At 37.2% G+C, this 15,968-nt stretch overlaps 4 protein-coding genes across 10 annotated transcripts in view; 3 read left to right on the forward strand and 1 right to left on the reverse strand.

Moving 5' to 3' along the window:
- Positions 1-300: 300 nt before the first annotated feature.
- On the forward strand, positions 301-3,709 carry LOC143366587 (protein arginine N-methyltransferase 9). Of its 2 annotated transcripts, none has more exons than XM_076807721.1 (7): positions 301-841; positions 913-1,039; positions 1,163-1,564; positions 1,675-2,676; positions 2,759-2,915; positions 3,002-3,085; positions 3,159-3,709. In XM_076807721.1, the coding sequence occupies exons 1-7, from the start codon at positions 637-639 to the stop codon at positions 3,498-3,500; spliced, it is 2,319 nt and encodes a 772-aa protein (XP_076663836.1). In that variant the 5' UTR covers positions 301-636; the 3' UTR covers positions 3,501-3,709. The 2 variants fall into 2 exon arrangements, with proteins under 2 accessions (XP_076663836.1, XP_076663837.1); XM_076807722.1 differs by having other exon boundaries at positions 828-841; positions 1,109-1,564.
- Positions 3,498-4,978, reverse strand: LOC143366596 (serine hydrolase-like protein). 2 transcript variants are annotated; one of them, XM_076807738.1, is made up of 3 exons: positions 4,960-4,978; positions 4,727-4,819; positions 3,498-4,640 (listed from the first exon to the last, which is right to left on the reverse strand). In XM_076807738.1, the coding sequence occupies exon 3, from the start codon at positions 4,591-4,593 to the stop codon at positions 3,700-3,702; it is 894 nt and encodes a 297-aa protein (XP_076663853.1). In that variant the 5' UTR covers positions 4,594-4,640; positions 4,727-4,819; positions 4,960-4,978; the 3' UTR covers positions 3,498-3,699. The 2 variants fall into 2 exon arrangements, with proteins under 2 accessions (XP_076663853.1, XP_076663852.1); XM_076807737.1 differs by lacking the exon at positions 4,960-4,978 and having other exon boundaries at positions 4,727-4,872.
- A 991-nt stretch (positions 4,979-5,969) lies between these two features.
- On the forward strand, positions 5,970-13,295 carry LOC143366583 (polycomb protein Sfmbt). 4 transcript variants are annotated; one of them, XM_076807710.1, is made up of 10 exons: positions 5,970-6,112; positions 6,643-6,911; positions 6,998-7,232; positions 7,329-7,528; positions 7,588-7,782; positions 7,896-8,160; positions 8,226-8,962; positions 9,088-9,343; positions 9,457-9,806; positions 10,241-13,295. In XM_076807710.1, exons 1-10 carry the CDS (start codon positions 6,091-6,093, stop codon positions 10,568-10,570), a joined length of 2,859 nt encoding a protein of 952 aa, XP_076663825.1. In that variant the 5' UTR covers positions 5,970-6,090; the 3' UTR covers positions 10,571-13,295. The 4 variants fall into 4 exon arrangements, with proteins under 4 accessions (XP_076663825.1, XP_076663828.1, XP_076663824.1 ...); XM_076807713.1 differs by having other exon boundaries at positions 6,073-6,112; positions 6,619-6,911; XM_076807709.1 differs by lacking the exon at positions 5,970-6,112 and adding an exon at positions 6,119-6,261 and having other exon boundaries at positions 6,619-6,911.
- Positions 13,296-14,248: 953 nt separating this feature from the next.
- The window catches only part of Crp (transcription factor cropped), a 232,696-nt gene continuing 230,976 nt past the window's right edge, over positions 14,249-15,968 (forward strand). For both annotated transcript variants that reach the window (XM_076807723.1, XM_076807724.1), the window contains exon 1: positions 14,249-15,529. In XM_076807723.1, the coding sequence (XP_076663838.1) occupies positions 15,447-15,529 (83 nt within the window). In that variant the 5' untranslated portion in view covers positions 14,249-15,446. The remainder of the gene's footprint in view (positions 15,530-15,968) is intronic.

Genomic DNA, 15,968 nt, shown 5'->3' on the forward strand with positions numbered 1-15,968 from the left:
GCATGTATTTGTATTTTTGTTTTCCTGTTAAACAGTATGGCGTTTCAAAGCCTATCGCTTTATATTGCCCAACGAACTATAGTCCTTTTATCTTTTTTCCTCTTCTCTCTCTCTTCTTCGAGTTCCAGCAGCAGTGGCTGCACCGGCAGAAAGGTGTGTCACCCATTTCTCTTTCCCTCCCCAGTACCCCAGCCCGTTAAGCTTAATTTCGGTGATCTAACGAGAACCGGTGTCTCCATCACGGCTACTGCCCCTGGTTTTACGAAACTTTGTGTCAATCGATAGAGATGCACCTTTATTACCGAGCGCAATATTTAGTTTCAATCCTTATCGCTAACAGCATTGCAATACCATTCCATTTTGAATCGATAATGTAGGATGTTGCAGGAAAATAGCGAGGGGGGTCGCGTGCTCCTGAATCGTGGAATAAAAATTGTATTATACATTAGGCCTATCCTATACCTCGTCTGCGTCGAAATGATTGCTTTATAAACATTCATAAATTCCTGATGTATTTTTAAAGTTACCTCTGTTTATTCAGCTAATGTGCGGCGAATCGTACTTTCACTTAACGAAATAAACAATTGAAATTCAGGACATTTAATTGCACATAACTGAAAGGGGGTATGCATTTTCATGGTGAACGCAAATCAACAGATATCTCGTGTATTGTTAAAAATGCAAAAGGAAGTAAACGAGATTGTTGCAAAGTCGTTGCAAAAGGCTTATGATCATGACAGAACTGGAAATGTAGGAAAAGCATACGCGTACTATACAGTCGTAGCTGAATTATGTCCAGCGAAGCGAGCAGACATCGAAGAAGCTTTTGTTGATGTCCTTTGTATGTTTATTCCTTTTTTACGTGCTAGACATTCCTTAATGCGCAAAGATTTATATGTATCTGTTTCTCAGGTCAATGGGGAATGCAACTCGCATGCGATAACAGATTCGCAGATGTTGTTTTATGTTATATACGCTCTTTGCACATGTATCCGAACAATCCCCGTATGTTAAATAATTTCGCAGCTCACCTTCTGAGGTAATTCGAACTCGCTACTTAGACAAATTCGCAATTAGTTAATTTAAAATCAACTTTTTAATATGACAGATATCATGACCGCTAAAATTCCATGTAATGAGGATAAAAAATATGTTGTTAAAGGAATAATGATCCGATAAAGGCAATGAAGTATTTAAAGAGAGCGCTGCAGGCCAATCCTAATTTTCTGCCAGCAGAAAGAAACATGCAAAACGCGCTAAGCATGGCCGTAGATAGGTGGCATTTCCCAATGCTAAATGACAAACAGCGCAACAATGCGTTCGAGAATGCGATAAGAAAGAGAGTTTCTCAAGGATACGATACTGTACTAGACATAGGAACTGGTACGGGCTTGTTAAGTTTATACGCGCAAAATGCAGGCGCAAGGAAAATCTATGCATGCGAATGTTCGCCAGCGATGATAAAAATTGCGGAGAAAGTATTTGAAACGAATGATGCTAAAAATGTAGTGCTATTACCTAAATTATCAACGGATCTTACGATACCTACTGATATTTCAGAAAGGTCCGTCTTTTACTTATTATCTTTTACCTATTTCGTTAGAGGTGCTAATAGCGAGTTTCACTTTGAGTATTTTAAAAATTTCATTTCTATTAAAGACACGTTTCTTGCAGAGTGAAGTTAATAACGACAGAAACATTTGACGCTGGTCTTTTCGGAGAACACGTAATAGCTTCCTTAATAAATGCTCATAAGAATATCTTGGATAGGAATAGTTTAGTGATACCTATGAGTGCCACGGTTTACGTAGCTGCCGTCGAATGCGAATACATAAGGCATAGATCGTCAGTAGTGTTTGATAAAGTTAAAGAATCTTGCCCTCTACATTTTCATAATATGTCCGTGTTGCTGGACGAGGAATACTATGACACGGACAATTTAAAAGACGCGAATGTTACTTATATCACGGAACCCAAAGTTCTTTTTACCGTCAATTTTAATGACTTGCCAGACTTACAAAAGTTTAATACAGATGGAATAAAGAGTACAATAAATGTAAAATGTATACGCGGTGGTATCATAGATGGTTTAGTGACTTGGTTTAAGTTGCACCTTGACGAAGAAATAGTAATAGACACGTCGGAGAGAAAGTCCTGTTGGCAAACTGTTATTTTCTCAGCGATACCAAGATTATTCAAGGAAGGGAGTACCTTAGCTGTTAAGGGGGAAATGTTGAAAGGAAAACTGAAATGCTCTTATACATCAGACAAGGCTGAATTTAACGACTATGAGGAAAAAATTTTATACCGTTTGCCAAAAGAAGTGATAACATTTTTAAACGACTTTGAATATGTTAAGTTACTTACGGAAGTTAGCAAATCGTTAACCAACAAGGAAATAAATAGCATTTTGGACACTTCTCCTTTTCCAATTTACGGACTAATGTTACTGAAAGAGAATAAACACAGCAAAACGTTGTATTATAAAACTGAGAACTCCACGCTTCGACTTTTCATTGAACAGATCGCGGAGCAAAATGGTTTTAAAGACAAATTGCATATTGTATCAAAGTACAGCCACATTAAAATTTCTTTAGATACTATATTTGTACACGATTTTGATATTAAAGGGGAGTTGAAAGATTACGGTCAAGACCACAATTATGAATTCTTTAGGTAAAGATACTGAAAAAATACTGTTAGCGTAAAGTTGCGGTTCGTTGACGAAATTACAAGAATTGTACCATTCATTTCGCAGGTGTTTACTTAAACCAAATGGCATGTTATTACCCGAACAAATATTCCTTATAGGTCAACTGGTATTTTCAGAAGATTTGCCAAATATGGTTTATGTTAAAGACGAGAATTTACAAGGAATCTCACCACATGTATTTAATGCGTCAAGTTCGGAAAAAGTATGTTTATAAGAATGCGCATTAACTATAAAATTGAAAGTAGAATGGAAAATGAGCACAGGTATTTTACAATATTTTTCTTGCAGAAATTCGATGAATACCCAAACGAAGAAAATACTTTTTGTAATACAAATTCCTACGGGATTGCACAGCATATTAACCAATTTAAGGTAAAATTTTAAATACGCTATAGGCTTCAATAGTATTTCACAAATTTCTGCGATGTCATTTATTACGTTACAGATAAATCAAGTATTTGATTTAAATTCAAGTTTGTACCTATGTGAACGTTTATCCGACGTACATTTAATAATAGAAATGAAAGAAAGCGAAATTGCTGAACGTGTAGTGAACTTTGGAAAGATAAATGCAACTAACGAGAAACCATTACCAAACGCATTGATTTGCTGGTACAAAATCAGATTAACGTTAAACCATAGTTATGACACAAAAAGAAATGGATCGTTCATGAATCATACGGCAATACTGTTGGAAGACGAGTTAAAAAATACTATTCTACAAGGTAACGAAGTGTGTATAAAAGTTCAGCAAGCCGAAGGTGTAGTACGAATAAAAGTTAAATGATGTTAACGATATATCGTGCTTCGTATAATTATAGTCCATTCGAAATGTGTACATTTTTCCTCTATATTTTAATTCCCTTTTATACGCATACGTACAAAAATAGATATAAACAATAACTTTCACCATTAACGAAGGTAAATTTAATATTAAACGAATAACAGTGTATTCTGAGAAGTTATATCTTCCCTGAAATAAAGTTTTATAATTTACTCGGTAAGTTATTATTTAAAATTTTAACTATGTGCGGAGCTACCCTCTCAGGGTAGTTATTATGTACATCATGATTTCCTTTTACATAAATCATAGTGAATTTTTCTTTGGTATCACAATACGTTTGTATTATGTGCTTCGATCGAGCCATTGTTTTTACTCTACCAGAATTAGTGGCAGCAATTGCAAAAACTGGAGATGGCAACTTCTTAAAAAACTCCTGCTGTTGCTGTGCATTAAAAATTGGGCACATAAGATATCTTAACTTAGGGTCACGATTGTACTTATATAAATTATCAACTTTCGCAACTGCACGTTCGAATATAGCTTCCGCAGCGTCTGTTGTCAACGCTTCTTTTCTTTTGAATTTTAACGCATAGATTATTTCGTCTCTAGTATAGAGCTTTGCTGGCACTTTAGCATAAGAATTTAAATCATATAAGTTCCGAATGTAAGGAAGAAGCTCATTTATTGCTTCAGGTATGAGCCCATCTATAGCTATGACTTTATCCAGCCTTCCAGGAAATAAGATACTAAAATGTAGTCCTAACTGACCACCTAAACTATGCCCTAAGTAGATACAAGTTTTCCAGTTTAAGGCATCCAAGACTAATGATATTGCATACACATAATTAAAAAAGACTAACGGTACATCAGGAGGAAATGACGATGAAAGTCCATGTCCTGGCAAGTCTATGCTTACATACTGATAGTTTTGTGGAAGAAGTTCTATTAATCGATGAAACGATCCAGAATTGTCTAGGACACCGTGTACCACCAGAATTTTTGAATCTTTCGCCGGCCCATAGACTCTCCCTGCGATATGACCCCATGGCATAGGTAGCTTTATTTCTGTCACCTGTCTTTCCATCTTTCCCACCATAATGTTCACGTCTAATACTTCCAAGTCACTTCACGAACTTGTTTTCCCTGCAAAATGAGAAATTACAGAATCGATAAATTATGCGCACAATAATATTGGTAAAATATTTAAGGTCTATTTCTTTCATAATTACAAAAAAGAATTGTCATGAACAAAGCAACTGTTGTACTTGACGGTAAATGCAGTAGTGTCCAAAGTTCGATGATCAATTTGCCAGTCATTAGTCCTGCTGATAAAAATATATATAAATTATGCAATTTAGATAATTATGACACGTAGATATCAATTACCGAATAAGCATGATAGCAGCAGTTTAGAAAAAACTGTTGCGTTGTTTATTTAAAAGTTAAATGGTGGAAGAATTACCATCGCTTTTAACCAATTATGAAGACAATCATTAACATGATTAAAATATACTTTGAATTCTGTTATATTTGTTAGGTATGCACTGTACATATAAAGAAAATGTCATAGTAAGAAAATACGTAAGAGAATAGTAAAAAATTATGATTCCATTGATAAATAAGAATTTGTTGACGACAATGGAATAGGAATTCAAATATTCAAAGTCCTTAAGTACAATAATATCACTACCTGCGTGGGTCAAGTCATAAAGTGATTATTTAATTGTTATCTTACATTTACATTAGGCATAAAACTGGGTGTACCAACTTTATTTGGTTCTAGGAAGGATATAAGGAATATGTTGCATATATATCGTATATATTGCATACACAGTGCATGAATGACTTAATTTTGAGATGCGTTACGCAAGATGAATGATATTAATCTTTAAGTTTGTGCTATAAACATTTGATCACATTGCGGAAAATCGATTCTTTACTTTGCATTTTATCTACTGGTAACGTCACCTTCTCGAAAAAGAAACTATATTTATAACGATTGTTTCAAATAAATTAGGAATAATAAGAATATTGAGTTTATCTCCATTGAAGTTAACTGATAATCGATATTATAAATGCGTGCAAGGAAGGATATTTTCAAATTCCTTTCATTACGAAATGCAGCTTTCAAAGCGTCCACCATTTTGCTACTCCATTTCGCATGATGCCCAAATTCGCAAATACAAATTTTCTGGAGTGAAAGGATCGAAAATTCAATATTCTAGACAGTGTCTTTGATTTTGAGAACACGAATATAGAAATTTCAAGATATTCCCACCGTACATTAAATAACCTTCAGATAACTAAAAAAGTCTAGTAAAATATACCGTTGTATAGAATCGTATAGAATGTTCTAATCGTTCTTATTGCAAACGATTTAAAATCCACAGTGCGAACTTAATAAAACATAATGCATACTGGTACGATGCTTCTAAAAATTTCCTCTTCGTTTCTTCATTATGAAATAATAATGAATTGGAAATAAAACTTTGTATATACCGCCGGCTCGGTGTAACGATAATGGTTCAAATCAGATGGCGTAACAATTTGTACACCACTTGAATATACAAGAGTTTCCAGGTCCTGCTTTGTCATGGACATGCAAGCTTCTAATGGTTCGTACTTGTTTTCCTACGCTATGTGATATCTTCGCGCGTTAAATTACATCGTAATTTATGATCCTGGAATTGAATACCTTACACAGGATATGGTGTATCTTCAAAGAGAAACTTCTTCTCTCGAAAAATGTTTCCCAGTGGAAAAGGTTGAATAAATGTTGATTTTGGAAGCTTCGGCGTCGCTTTGAGAAATAAATCATAATGAGTTTTTTTTAGATTTCGTACGATTCAAATTGGCATTTAAATATTGTAGCGTCCGCTTTGAAAATCTTCTGTGCTCTATATCTCGTGCTATGTAGATTTAGTGAAATAAGTTTTCCTACACGAGCCAGGGATACTCTTCTCTAAATACCAAGTGTCTTAATCTTATCAAAGTTCTATCATTTCTGTAGAAGCATTCTGTTTTGCGGCGAGGAATCGCAACATTTCGTTGTCCGAAGCTACAAACTATCGTTACGCCTAATCTGTCTAAAAGTAATACTTGGATCGTTATGTGACTATAGGGATGGATATTTGTATGAATTCAGTGTATGCTTCCATCCCTGGATTACCGGAACTAGGGATGGTATGGATGGGAGATATGATGGTGCACGGAGAACCCACTCATGAACTTATGTTGGATCCTCGTCAAGCCGAAAGTCCATTTTTCTCTCATGGCTCGAATCCATACGAAGACATTAGGAACCATCAAATCGCACCTACAACTATGGTACGGTATCTACCGCCACAGTTTGCTAACGAGTGCTCGGAACCCGACGAAGCTATGGAAGCCGTCGATGCCCAAGAGCTACAACAAGTCAGTTGAATATTCTTAAAAATTAACGTTACTCTTTAACCGGCTTTATACGAATCGTATAAGAATTATATTTCCTGCCTTTTCAGGAATATGATTCGCAGTCTGAAAGGCAAGAAATGACTGAATACTTAACATTAGAAGATTATATCGGTGACGAAGAGCGAGAGCAGGTTGTAAACAATGCAGCGACGCAAACTACTCAGGACAATCGTAACAGGAAGATAAAGCCTATAAAGCACCCTGGACTTGTGTTAAAGACACCGATCGCGTACCAGCCGCACACAGACTTAAATTTTATTCCTATTCGTAAGGATGGTATAGGTAAGATATAGAATTGAAAATGAGCTAAATGCGTAATTACAAGTCACCTCTATGCATTATCTTTATACGCTCGTAAGCTGCTTTTATTTTTCGTAGCTGTTTGCGAAAAGTGTGGCGCTATTGGTGTAAAACACGCATTTTACACAAAAGAACGCAGATTTTGCAGTAGAGCGTGCGCACGATCCTCGGAGCACACAGCTCCTACCGCAGATTCTACGTACAGTCCATCTCACTCGGTAGAGGCGCCTACCTCTGTAGATCCAGCTTCCCCGAATGAATCGAAAGTAACGAAAAACGTAAGTGTTATTCGGCAATATATCATAATAGAACGACGTGATACTCTGAGTTTTTTTAGGTCCCGGTGAAGGAAGAAGTGGATGTAAGGGAACCTGTTGAATTAGAGAAAGAGAAAGTTATATCTGAACCAGTGATGCCAGAGGATTTACCTGTAAGGAGAAAGAGAACAGCTGAAATGGCAGGTTCATACGATTGGACCCCGCAGCTAGTTGAACCTGGATTTTGTGCTGCCCCAGTATCTTGCTTTAAACACGTTAGTTTTCTATACAATTATAGGAAAGGCGCTATGTTTTCAAATATATCTTATATCACTGTCCGTGATACGTGTATTCTTGTAGAAATTTTAATCTCATTTTCATCCCGTAGGCACCCATATCGGAGATATGGGATAATATAACAGTTGGTATGAAAGTCGAAGTGGAGAATACAGATTGTGATGAAGTATGCGAAGCTTTCCCAGATTCATTTTGGGTTGCTACTGTGTTACGTATATCTGGATATAGAGCGCTATTAAGGTATGAAGGCTTTGGACTCAACGCTGATAAAGATTTCTGGGTGTCTTTGTGCTCCAATGATATACACCCAGTAGGCTGGTGTGCAACCATTGGGAAACCTCTCATTCCACCTAACAGTAAGTAAACATCGTAAATAAATGATTAAAGAACCGCTCTCTTAATTATGATGAATTTTTTGCAGCAATTGCTAACAAGTACAAAGACTGGAAGGATTTTCTAATGAGACGATTAACGGGTGCAAGGACACTGCCAACTAATTTTTATAATAAAGTTAATGATAGTATGAAGTCGCGTTTCAGATGTGGGCTTCATTTGGAGGTAGTAGATAAAAATAGAATCTCGCAGGTGAAGGTAGCAACGATACAGAAGATTGTCGGTAAACGTTTGCATGTGAGATACTATGACTCACCACCGGAGGACAATGGTTTTTGGTGCCACGAAGATTCTCCCCTTATACACCCTGTTGGCTGGGCCAAGAGGGTAGGCCAGACATTGGACGCATATCCGGAATATTTGGAACGTGTGACGAAATCAAAATTATGCGAAGACGACGCGACTGAAGATCTCTTTTATGTGCCAAAGAACCATCATTTGCACCTTAATTATACATTTCGAGAAGGAATGAAGATAGAGGCCATTGATCCGCTTAATCTTTCCGCCATATGTGCAGCGACAGTTATGCAAGTTTTGAAGGAGGATTACATAATGATCCGCATAGATAGTTACGACGAAGATACGAGTGGTGCTGATTGGTTTTGCTATAATTCATGCTCACCTTGTATTTTTCCAATCGGATTTTGTTCCCAACATGGTCTACCACTCACGCCACCAAAGGGATTCGATCCTACTACATTTACATGGGATGCATATTTATCAGAGACGAATACTATACCTGCCTCTTTGCAATTATTTAATAGGGTAATTACAGAGACAGCTTCAATAATCTCTAGAATAAGATCGAGTCTTATTGTATCTTACTTTAGTCACTGGTGTTCGTTATCTTTCCTTTTATTCGTTACTTTAACTGAACAATTACATTCTAGGAAATACCTCAACATGGGTTTATCGAGGGGATGAGACTCGAAGCCGCTGATTTAATGGATCCTAGATTAGTTTGTGTTGCTACTATTACTAGGGTGATTGGAAGGTTATTAAGAGTACATTTCGATGGCTGGGAAGATGAATATGATCAATGGCTGGATTGTCAGAGCCCTGACATATATCCAGTTGGGTGGTGCGATCTGGTTGATCATAAATTAGAAGGGCCCCGTGTACTCAATAAAAACACTAGTCCTACTGGTAAATATACTTCGTAACTGTAATTAGCTGTAATATACTATATATATATTTAAATATGTAATAGAGTATTCAGGATACCTTTTCTAAGTGTATACACACATTACGTTTCTCAGTAAAATCACCAAGAGGCCTTAAACGTAAAGCTAAGAGAAAACTGAAAAAAAGCAGCAAAGTATCGTGCGCGAAAAATATTCTACCTCGGCACAGTGAACGTATTAGTACGGCTCGTGAACGTGAGCGAGAATTAGAGCCTGCTCAAGGAGTAAAGATCGAGAGAGAACATGACGTGGAAAGTTTACCAGAGCAAAGAAATAGGGAACCAGAGCCAGCAGAAGAGCCAGTCGGACCTGATCAAACATTACCTAGTCCCACTACTGGACAAGGTCAAGCATTGCATGATACTCAAAGTGAGACGCCAAGCCCTCCGCCGCCAAAAGAAAGAACTGCGACATCATACATTAACGTAAGTGTTATTTCTTAATTTTACATTATTTTAAGTGTTTAAAATTTGTTAATAAAAGCAGTATTGAGGTGTCTTATTTTCATTAGATTCAAGTACTGTGTCTGAAAAAGGACATTAAATTATGTGCCAGATCGAATGTATCAATCAAATATGTTAGACATAGCATTGAGAACTAACTGCTAAGTACAATTCAATTTGAGCTATATAATTTAATATAAAAATCGATTTTAAATCGTATTGTCGTGTAAAAAAATTTATGAAAAATTGAATTTAATAGTTCTTGCAGTAATGATTGATGAGATTTTGCTAAGAAAATTATCTGATGTTAATTAATGCTCTTTTATTATGTGGCAATTTTCAATTGTACGATAGAACATAATATTATACAATGAAAATCGAGTGTTACATATTTAAGGAAAATTTTTATTCTTTAGGTGATGTCTGTCTCTAATAAATACATCCCAAGGCTAGCAGATGGTGTTCAGAAAAGTTCTGAATCTGGTGATTTAGTGCCATCTGAATGGAATGTGTTTGATGTTGCACAATTTCTTCGTGTTAATGATTGTGCAACGTATTGCGATAATTTTAGTAAACGTAAAATAGATGGAAAAACTTTGTTGACACTCACTAAGGACCAAATAATAGACTTGACAGGTTTTAAAGTTGGGCCTTCTTTAAAAATATACGATCTTATTCAGCAATTGAAAATCAAAGTAAATCCAGCTCAGGAAAGGTTGAAATTAGGATTGAAAAAGTTATTATAACAAAGCTAGTACATAGTTAGTACCATGAATAAGTTCCATCATTGCATAAAAATAAACATGGATTTACAGGTAAGGCATGTAGATGCAAATAACTCAAAATTCATACTTCACCGTGGTTACATTCTTTGTTATATGCTTTATTAACATGCTAATGTGAACATACATCTATATATACACGCATATATAATAAAAAAAATGAGAGAGATCTTACTCTATTCGAAAAGTTACAACTTACTCTATTGTGCATCGGGAGACAATAGCATTTATTTCGAGTCAAAGGATTGCTTCGTTTTGGGAAAGATTTAAAGTCTGTTCATTATTTTAATACAGCTGTACAAAAATGTTAAATCTAGTATTCTCTGGAAAAGTCTAGTTTTAACAATTATTCTTGCTATAATAGAAATATTAATAGCGAATGTATTACTTTTACTAAAGTATTACAACATATTTTATTATCGTAGAGTACGCGGTAAACATTAACAGGTAATAAGATAGTTATTTTAGTTTATACGGTGTATTTCAGTTTATATGTCAATTTTGATTTTATAAAATAAATGAATATACTCCAGAACGAACTGATCCGAATTAAATTGTAATATCACACGCGTAACAATAACAATCCACTAAGAAAAAGTAATATTTACATTTATATGTATCACTAGCAGAAGCGTAAAGAAAACTTTGTGTACACCCGTTACATTTATTTTTTCTTATAAATATGCGAAATTAATCTATCATTCAAGGTAATTGTTTTCTTCGTCGCGCCATTATTTGTAAATCCATGCTTTCATGTTGTACTAAATTGACTACAGATGCATGAACCACATTTGAAAAATTACTAATGTATATTTAAACATTTTTTTTAAGGAAACAGAAATTGAAAACATGTAATTTAAAGAGACACGTTGAACAGAGTAAATCAACAAAGATATATTAAAATAGGAAGTAAAAATATAGTAAAATAAATGATAAAGTACAAACTAATTCTTGAGTATCGATTCATTACAGATCTAATCACATTTGCCTTAACGATACAATTCGCGTTATTGAAATAGTTTTACATATTTTAATAAATAGATTTGTTGATTTACTCTCTACTGTAACCAACCAGTACACATCTGTACATAATTAAAAAGAATGAAACTGTCAACTTCTAATCTTGTAAATATAGCATTTAGCACATTGTTAGGTTTAACTACTTTTTTTTTAAAGAAAGAGAGAAAAATGACGAGAACGTAACCACAGTGTACAAGAAACATAACTGATAGAAAGTGGTTGATGCATTTGTATATCAGATATTGTATCTATATCTAGCTTTATAATCATTACAGTAAATCAAACCAGTCGAGCAAAGTTTAAGACTAATTTGTCTTGGACTCTTTAATACTATTTTTAGTATGATAGAGTAACGAGATTACTCTCCTTATTTATTCTATATTTTGGAATCTCATCCAGTGCCGATTCGGATTGGTATCTGACACATTTTAGCAGTTAATTGGTAAAACGATAGATACGAAATATTGAATTGGTGAACTACATTTTATTGCGTCGATCATACCAGGATTTTTATCGCTTCTTGTATGCTAAAATATGTGTTTTCGTTAGGTTGACATGCGGTTTCATATTAACAATGTAAAAAATTTATTATTTCGGGGAATATTATATATCCATATCTGCTGAGCAAAGACAAAGTAGTAACGTTTCTTTTTTAATCCACTGTCGTGTACAAATTGGGAGGCATTATGAATAGTATTACAATTATAAAGCGAAATGTTCTTAAGTTTCTTTAAATACACTAATCACGCGACTGTGAGTACAAAAGGAAAACACAACATCAATGACGAAACAAAAATGCAGATTATAGCAGATTTGTGCGTATTATTTGAAAATGAGTTCTAGATTTAAAATGAAGTAACGTCCATTGTGAAATCCAGCACAGATAGAGCGAATTCAATATGAAATTCTGTTATTACGAAGCAATGCTTGATTTGAAAATGTGCATAAGATAATGTTTTCTGTTTAAACTGAAGTGAAAATTCAAATCAAACTGGACATACTTCATGTGCGCAACTTTCCGAGACAAATATAATCGGCTAAATAAAATTGAGTAGGTTGCTCCTTTATATAAAGTGTTAACAAAAATGATTCGTGATTTCATATTTTCACATTTCAAACTGTTCCTGAGTCTTGTTAAACGACGTGCTAAAAATTTAAAAGGAAGATGAGATTTATATTTCCAAATTTATCAGTCTAAAGTCCAAGTTATGAATAACAATTCCTGAATTAATGAATGAGCTGTTTTATAAGAGAAAGCAAGGAAAAGAAATAATATTCATTTATTTAACTGCATTTAAGGCGTATTCATAGTTATCCTTTTTGAATGATTATGCAATTTCCATATTCCTTTTTAACAATGTAATATATTAGTTATGTAAACAGGTATTATGAACAATAACTATGAATACGGTCCGAAAATATTATTTTTAGCCTGTCATTGTATTGAATTAAAAAGAAAGACCGCGCCGCAGATAATCAACAACAGTATTTATCGATATGCTAGGTTTGGAAGTGAGAACATTTCCATTTCCTCTCGTTTTTATTTGTACGTTCGTCAATCATATATTTCATTTATAGAAGTAAAGAGAGAATGATTAAAAATAAACGTTTTTCACATATATTGTAAAAAATTTGCAAATAATGATGGAAGTACATTGTTTATATTAAATCATCTGTGTTTGTATTTCGGTTGCCGTTCCGTTACATTTAGCGAGTACGACAGGTGGCCGTAAGATGGCACATGCTGCAAGATTTTTGCGAATTTATCGATTTGAATAAGAACACGTACAATTCCTAAAGTATTATTCGATTTAATATCGTAAATTATAGTATTATTAGAGTTCTATTTGAAAGATTCAATTATTACTGCATACGCTTAATTTTGTATCATTGATATCCATTATTTTCCGAGAAAAGTAACAGGGGAGTAGTGGGCGTGGAGTATTAACGCACGATATCGCAAATCTTCATTTCATACGCTTATATTTTAATTCCAACAAATCTCGCATATAGTTCGGGAATCTAAAACCTCTTAAATATTAAGCGATTTCTGTTCGAAGATAAAATATTAAGATCGTTCAGAATCGCATGTCGTACAAATATAAACAAATAAGCTTTTAGTTATATTTATATAAAAGTTAGTTTAAAGTATTAAGAAGCAGGTACTATTTAAGAAAGAAAATCGAAGGAGCGAAAAATCAATGATATCTTTGGATACAGAGGATTAATTCTTTGTTTAGTTGTATTTCATAGACGCATCTCTTTATCGTTCATCTCATTGCGCATCTATATAGAACTATACACGACAGGCCACTTACGGCGTGTCGTACGCGCGGGGAAGAAACAAATTTTTATTGTCAACTTTGTATCGTGTAACATTGTGCAGAGAGCTCGACGAAGGACCAGGATAGAAGATCGCGTGTGTGTGTTACGTGCCGCGCGCACGGTCGTGGCTATACAGATGGCTCTGAACGTGGTGTACGTGGGTTTAGCTCGCGCAGGTGGGGGAAGTGGGGGAGACTGGCGTATTCTATGGGCGGGGCCTCTGCCAGCTGGCAGATGTTTCCCGCGCGGCCGCACCATTCCTCTAGCGTAAACCTACGCGACGAGAAAGTAGTCCCACCTAACGCGTTAAATATTTCTAACAATAGCCTGCCGAGGAGACAGCTAGGTATACCAGTGATCCGTTACGAAACGACCGGATGGCTTGCGTGCAACTACCTGCGGAAAACTGTGGAAACTCAGCGTGAAACCGAAGATGAGCTGGTGTGGGATTGGTCCAAAGAGAGTCGTTGTCCAGGGCAGCATACGATGTAGCGTTCACCCTAACCGCGTCCACTGAACTTTTCGCGAGTGCCTTGAAAATGCTTTCTGAGCGTCCAACGCCGTGAATCTCTGTGCACGTCCACACTCGTGCACCTGCAAGTGATACTGTTTCTCCGTATTCATCGGCATACAGGATCGGCGCCACGTAGTTTATCGTCCGTTCAACTGTACCCCCGGTTTATATTGCTGCTACAGTGCGCGAGTGTTATTCCCATCGTCCAAGTGTTACGGACGACAGTGTTTAGCATGTGCCGCCACGTGATGGTTTCGTCGACGCGAGCACGTAAAACGATTTTTCGCGTCACGACGTTCATCGGGCGGTTAATTTGAAATGTGTAGCTTCGCGCGGTCCTCGCAACGCTATCCGTGACATTTTTCCCTCGACAAGTTTTATTCTCAAAAGTCTTAAACATTACCGCGCCCGTGCCATCCGGGACATTTGCACAGGGAATAATAATTACGTAGTTGAAAGATCGTCTCACGGTCCATCGGGTCTACGTGACACATCTCGAATAGGTACGCGATAAAAAGAAATTGTGCTGCGAAGCGGACAAATCTGGCGAGAAATTGGGCAGGAGGGAAGGGTGCCGCGTGTGCCGAACGGGAAGGAAGTGGAGGGGCTCTCGGTGAACCTCGCGTAGTGACGGCCCTGAAGCCGGTGGCGGAGTGATTCGTGGTACGCTGTGGGGGCCCTCAGCTGTTTCCCGCCAAAGATCGCCATTACAAAACGCGTTCGGGCGTTGTGTGTGCGCCGCGCGGAGTGGCTGTCCCGTGGACGAATCTCGGTGCGTGCCACCGCGGCAGAGGAAAAATTTAATCACGAGTTCCGGCGAGTATCCGCGTCGCAAAGGGCGTGAGAAGTGTGCGCGTTATTGTTTTCCCGGTGGAAGTGTGCGAACAGAGGGCCCGTCGTCCTTTTCGCTGCCGCGACGACGGTCACAGGGACGTGGTGGAATCGCGCGGCGGGATTCTCAGTGTTGCGGACCAGCGAGATATGTCAGTGTTTGGTGGTGAGGATCGTATTCTGCTCGAGGAAATCGTCGAAGCCACCGAGGAACAGGAAACCAACTTGTGCGGGTGAGTCTGCCTCCCTACTACGTCCCCCCCGTCGCGAGCAATTCGTCCTCGCTCGCCGGGCGACGAATTTCAAAAGCGGCCCGGCCGTAAATGCGCGACACGCAGGGGCCATGTGTCGTGTCGCGGAAAAGTCGTGGCGCGTTACATATGCGTTCGGTCTCTCGCTCGCGTGCACGTCACCGCGCTCTATAACGCGTAGAGCAACGGCACGGTTTGACACGCCACGTCATTGGCGAGTTGAATCGCACGGTGTAACGCCTCGCCCGCGAATTCTTTACGAGCGGGATGACACAAATTTATCGGCAAAGGAGGAAGGCGTGCTTGTCCACCGCCGTTATCGAGCCGTGCCGTTTCAGAGCGTAACCCAACGTCCATCATCGTCTCCTTCTCTTCCACCGCGCGGTATCGTGCCGTCGTCGACGGTGTCGCGGCGCCGCGC

Source organism: Andrena cerasifolii, chromosome 3 (genome assembly GCF_050908995.1).
Source record: "Andrena cerasifolii isolate SP2316 chromosome 3, iyAndCera1_principal, whole genome shotgun sequence".
Lineage (NCBI taxonomy): Eukaryota > Metazoa > Arthropoda > Insecta > Hymenoptera > Andrenidae > Andrena > Andrena cerasifolii.

Bases quoted from the DNA above. Each gene is read 5' to 3' on its own strand.
- LOC143366583 (XM_076807713.1), top strand. From the start codon at position 6,091: ATGGACATGCAAGCTTCTAATG. The intron at 7,529-7,587 runs GTAAGTGTTATT...GAGTTTTTTTAG, and splicing joins AATCGAAAGTAACGAAAAAC to GTCCCGGTGAAGGAAGAAGT. The intron at 8,963-9,087 runs GTAATTACAGAG...ATTACATTCTAG, and splicing joins CTTTGCAATTATTTAATAGG to GAAATACCTCAACATGGGTT.
- LOC143366587 (XM_076807721.1), top strand. From the start codon at position 637: ATGGTGAACGCAAATCAACAGATATCTCGTGTATTGTTAAAAATGCAA. The intron at 1,040-1,162 runs GTAATTCGAACT...ATGTTGTTAAAG, and splicing joins TTCGCAGCTCACCTTCTGAG to GAATAATGATCCGATAAAGG. The intron at 1,565-1,674 runs GTCCGTCTTTTA...CGTTTCTTGCAG, and splicing joins CCTACTGATATTTCAGAAAG to AGTGAAGTTAATAACGACAG.
- LOC143366596 (XM_076807738.1), bottom strand. From the start codon at position 4,593: ATGGTGGGAAAGATGGAAAGACAGGTGACAGAAATAAAGCTACCTATG.